General features: G+C 46.6%; 1 protein-coding gene across 1 annotated transcript; it reads right to left on the bottom strand.

The window, feature by feature from the left end:
* Positions 1 to 1,307: 1,307 nt before the first annotated feature.
* On the bottom strand, positions 1,308 to 3,678 carry TEX101 (testis expressed 101). Its single transcript, XM_008570959.1, has 5 exons — positions 3,615 to 3,678; positions 3,351 to 3,494; positions 3,038 to 3,220; positions 1,834 to 1,962; positions 1,308 to 1,701 (listed from the first exon to the last, which is right to left on the bottom strand). The coding sequence occupies exons 1-5, from the start codon at positions 3,676 to 3,678 to the stop codon at positions 1,472 to 1,474; spliced, it is 750 nt and encodes a 249-aa protein (XP_008569181.1). The 3' UTR covers positions 1,308 to 1,471.
* Positions 3,679 to 4,839: the final 1,161 nt, after the last annotated feature.

Here is a 4,839-nt window from a genome sequence, read left to right as displayed (position 1 = left end):
CCACGGGCTGGCCCTTAACATAAAAATACTATTTAAAAGTTTGTGTACTTGAGTTTGTGACCTGGGAATTTGTACATGCTGCAAAAATTTCTTTGGCATGTGATGGATATAATTTTTAAAAGACCAAAACAATTCACAGAACAAAATTTTGAAAATTGTGTGCTTCCTCCATTCACTCAGGAATTTCTCTTGCAACTGTCTTTAGCACCATTAGAAAGCCAGTGTCCTGTGGGAAACACCTAGTTGTTTTATGTGTTTGGTTTTTTATCCCAAATAGTATTTACCAGCCATGGTTCTGAATGCTTATTATCTTCAAAACTTAGCTGCCCCTCACCAAGTCAAAATTTGATTTGCTTGTTGCTTCCTCTCCCTATTTAGGGAGATTCAGCAAACTGACACAATGGGGAACTGGATCCTTAAGAACAAAAATAAGGAATTAGCTGGAGTGGGGCATTAACTGCTAGAGAGTGTGTAGAACTAGAGAACTTTCTGGAAAGAACTAGGTTGGAATATACTATGGCCAAACTCCCCAGTCTTATGGGAGGAGGACAATAGTTTGCATTTAACATCTCTCTTCCCATCCCCAGTGCAGTTTACTATGTGTCAACTAAGCCTCGATAAAGCTATTTTTTTTTAAAGTGAAGACAAGTCTGTCTCCCCCTTACCTTCCCCACCTTTTCCTTTGCTCTATACACCTTCTATATCACTGAGTTTTTTACAATAAGATAGATTTTATGTGTTCTAGAGTAGTAAGTAAATAAATAAGCATGACAAATTTTCTTTAAAAAAATCTTGCCTCCCAATAGTATGATTCATCATATCCTGCTGGTCCCTAGCTGCCTCCCAAGTTCCCTCTGTCCACTGAAGAGTCATTAAGACACAGAGAAGGTAAGAAATGGTGCAGAGCAGGCAAGGGACAGACAGGACATAGGGAGATGGGGCCCATTATAATCAAGGAATTTGGAGTCTGATTTTTCTCATTCTGCCACAGCTCCTACGGAAATATTAGACGCCAAAACAGCTGATTTTGGCCTTATGATTGGACTGGGAGTGCTTTGGAAGAGGCTAATGCTAGTCACTTGTTCACCTAGCAAGAGAAGTTAGCATGTTAGAGAGAAAGGAAAATAGGACTTTAGATCAAAATATCTGAGTTCTTGTCTTAGCTCTACCCATAGCTATGTAAATGTGAGAAACTCACCAAGTTTTCCAGTTCTCAGGATTTCCTTTCTGGAAAATGTGTGGGTTAGAGAAGATGAATTTTAAGGGCCCTTTCAGCACTACAATTCTACTTCCAGTCTTAAAACATATGCAAATCAGAGCACAAATTTTATTACAAATGTCAAATATATCTACAGCATCTCTCTCAGCTCTCCCTCAAATCTCCACCTGCTCCTCAACTTGTTGATAATCAGAAGTCAGAAGGCTCCCAGTCAAAAAAAGTGTCCTGAGATTCAGGACCAGAAGTGCCTTCTCAGGACAAAAGAACAAATGATTGCAGCAGCAATGGCAGCAGTAGCTCTAGTCCCCAAACCGAAATGGGAATCCAGGTGGCACCATCTTCAGCCATCCGGGGTTCAGTGAGAGACTGACGTGGACACACTTCCTTCACCAAAATGGGTCCAACTGTAAAGATTCTGGCCATCAGCCTGCAACCAACCATGGATGTACAGCCTTTGACCTCCACAGATGAATTGATGCCTCCTATGGGATAGGAAAGATGGAGAGACACATGGATGTTTTAGGAAATCAGAGGGGAATCCAGTCCTCCCTCACCCCTGGAACCCTGTCTGGTTTTCCAGCCTCTGAAACTATCAGCTGTTCCTTTCAGTTTACCTCCAGTGATGTCAAGTTTTCCTTGATAGCATCGAGTTGTACCATTGGGACAGGGAAGAGAAGGAGCACTGAAACAGGACCCCAAAGCCACGCAAGTTGGGCATCGGAGGGTTGCTGACACACCGGAAGCTGTAGAGGAAAAAGAGAGACCCCTCTTCAGTTAAGAGCATGTCCTGCCTCTAGAGATGTCTCTCCTGGTTGCTTTCTCTTCCTCAAGTCTTTCTTGCTGACACCACTCTAATCAAGGCCCATTACAGCAGCCTTCCTGTCCTTTCCCAGTTGATTTTCTTTGCTGTCAGAACCCCATCAATATGATATCCAAACTGTGTGCTTAGGTGTGGTGATACAGAGATGAAAAGGACACAGTTCTTGCCATCTAGCACCATTGTCTAGAAGGAGAAAGACATGTAAGTAATTAACTACAAGACAACTCAGTAGGTACTGTGTGTTCCAGGCAGAATGGCAAAGGAATGGAGGAGTCCCTAACTACCTAAACTAATGTGGTAAATATTTTCAAAGAGCTGATACATGAATTGAGATGGAAGATGAATAGAGGTTAGCTATGTGAAAATGGGGGTTGGGTGGGGGCAGCAAAGGAAACAGCAAGGACAAAGGCCAGAAGGTGTGAGCAGGCTTGGCTGATCTGGGGAATTGTGAGAAGTGACAGGGTTGATCTTCAGCTGGTAGGCACAGGTAGAGCTGAGCTGCTTGTTTTATGGACAGCATCCAATTCTGATTGGCCAGTACCATCACAATTGTTGAGTATTAACCCCAGCTAGAACACAACAAATGAGAGAGGGAAAAGAAGGATGTGAAGCTGAAAAGATAGGCAGGGCCAGATTACTATAGGCCTTGAGGCTGAACATGGGGATTGGGCTGTTGACACGCATCAATGTGGAACCAAAAATTGTTAGATCGATAATGCCAGCACCCTTCTCAGAAGTTTCCACTGATATCTTATTGCTTAAGAAACACAAAACCCAGTTTACACCCAAGCTTGCATTGATGTCCCTCTGTTCTGAGCAGTGTTAAGACCCCAAGGTAACCATTTAGAAAAAGAAAGACATTCAATTGGACTGCAAGGTCTTTTTGTATATATCCCCCGTGGGCTAAGCCAAGTAAAAACACAAAGAGGGAGGATATACAATCTCTTTAGGTGTTTATGAAATTTTTCTTAGCACCCATCTCCCCCATTCCACGTTACCTGGGGTCCTTTGTAGCTGCCAAAAGTGATATACTCCATCTTTGTTGTTACAAAAGGAATCCTCACAGTAACCACTGTAGGAGACTGTGATCAGGCCAGGGGGTGCGGTGTGCTGGATAAATGTCATTGCCTCCTCCCCTTCAGAGACACAGCCCTTAGTGGCCAAAACAGCCGTCTCAGCCCCTGGTATGAGACAGGAAGGAGGAAAAGTGGATGGTGGCCTAATGCTTGGCCGGGGGAAGGAAGAACAGCATTGACATGGAGATAATCAATCGCCCTCTCACCCAGCCCAGCTGCCCCATTCTCATTTTACCTGCTTTGATCATCAGTACAGTTTCCTGGCAAAATGAGCCATCGTCACAAGTCTCAACTTCCTCTGCGGTCCAGTTAAATGTACTGCTTGGATTCTCTTCTATACTCGTGGATATACTCTTGAAACACTCCAGATGTTGGGCCACTGGGGAGAAAATGAGGTAAAAACACTTGCCCTTTTCTATGGGGCCAAAGTCCCTCCTTTTTCACCATAAATCCATCCTTTGTGACCCAGCCACTGTTCCTCCATGTCTCCCATACATACAGGTCAAGGAGGAGGCTCCTAGGAGAAAGTAGAACATCAAGGCCTGGATATGACAGGTTCCCATGGCTTCTTTTAGAGGGATTGAGAAGAACTGACCAGGTTCTGTGATTTGATGGGGAAAAGACAAGTTTGCAACCAGACAGAGGAAGATTATGCCTAGGTTCTAGCAAGTACTGACTTTAGCATAGAGCTTACGGTATATAAGACTATAACCTCTGAAGTCAGTCTGTCCCTAACTACCATGTGGGTTTGATTGAGCAAGTTAACAAGTTCACTGTGGCTCAGTTTCTATAGTTCCATTTCTCAGACCCAGTTACACATTCCCTAAGACAAAGGAATCTGGCAACGCAGCACCCTCCAACTTCAGGATCCAGGAGTCTGAGCCCAAAGGCCGCTTCTCTCTCAGGCCCAGGAGTCCAGGCTCAAACCTCAACGCTCTCGAGGCTTCGGTATCTCAGCCCCCAGCCCCCAGCCCCATCAGAACCCAGGATTCTGAGAGCGTAGCCTTGTTCTACCTAAGGATCCAGAAGTTTGGGTTCCAGTCACCTTTTCCTGCACGACACGTGATTCCGAGCCAGCAGCCCCGTCCCCTCAGACCCGCTAGTCCGGGCCCCCAGCCCTCACCACCCTCAGACTCAGGATTCTGGCCCCCTGGCCTTCGCTTTCCTCGGGACCCAGAAATCTGGGCCCCCAGCCTCCTTCTCTTTAAAGGAGCAAAATTCCTGCTGGCTTCCAGACGACCTCACCAGAACCTCACCGGGCCGAACGTGCAGCCTGGAACGCCTGCTAGCCCAGCCTGGCTCTCTCTCGAGCCTCTCAGAGGCACAGGAGACGGGACAGAGCATGGCACTCGAAGCCCCATTGGTTCACGCAAAAGCATTGCAGGAGCTCATTGGATGAGCCTGGAGAAACACCACACCTCATTGGACCCGGATACGCCAATTCCTGGCAGCCCGCGAAGATGCACAGGCGCAGAAGGCAAGTGGCGGACCAGCCGGCGGAAGAGAGCCTGCTAGTCTTTGCAGCCCCAGGGGTGCAATGCGGCTCACGCACCGCGTCCCCAAATGGCCTCACATCACCCTTTTGTCTGTGCTGTGTTGTTTCCGCTTTTCCAGCCACACTAGGAAGTAAAACCCATGGCCCTCAGTCACTGAATTTACCTCCCTGCCCAAATGGCCTCTCATACTCCCAGCCCGGCCCCGGCCCCAGCACACACCCAGTGGCT

Source organism: Galeopterus variegatus, unplaced genomic scaffold (genome assembly GCF_000696425.1).
Source record: "Galeopterus variegatus unplaced genomic scaffold, G_variegatus-3.0.2 Scaffold647, whole genome shotgun sequence".
Lineage (NCBI taxonomy): Eukaryota > Metazoa > Chordata > Mammalia > Dermoptera > Cynocephalidae > Galeopterus > Galeopterus variegatus.
The sequence above is the reverse complement of the archived record's forward strand: the minus strand, read 5'-3'. Positions and strand labels throughout refer to the sequence as shown.

Coding starts and splice junctions, on each gene's coding strand:
- TEX101 (XM_008570959.1), bottom strand. CDS start 3,678: ATGGGAACCTGTCATATCCAGGCCTTGATGTTCTACTTTCTCCTAGGA. Junction 1,963..3,037: donor GCAGCTACAAAGGACCCCAG/GTAACGTGGAAT, acceptor TTTCCTCTACAG/CTTCCGGTGTGTCAGCAACC. Junction 1,702..1,833: donor AAAACTTGACATCACTGGAG/GTAAACTGAAAG, acceptor CCTATCCCATAG/GAGGCATCAATTCATCTGTG.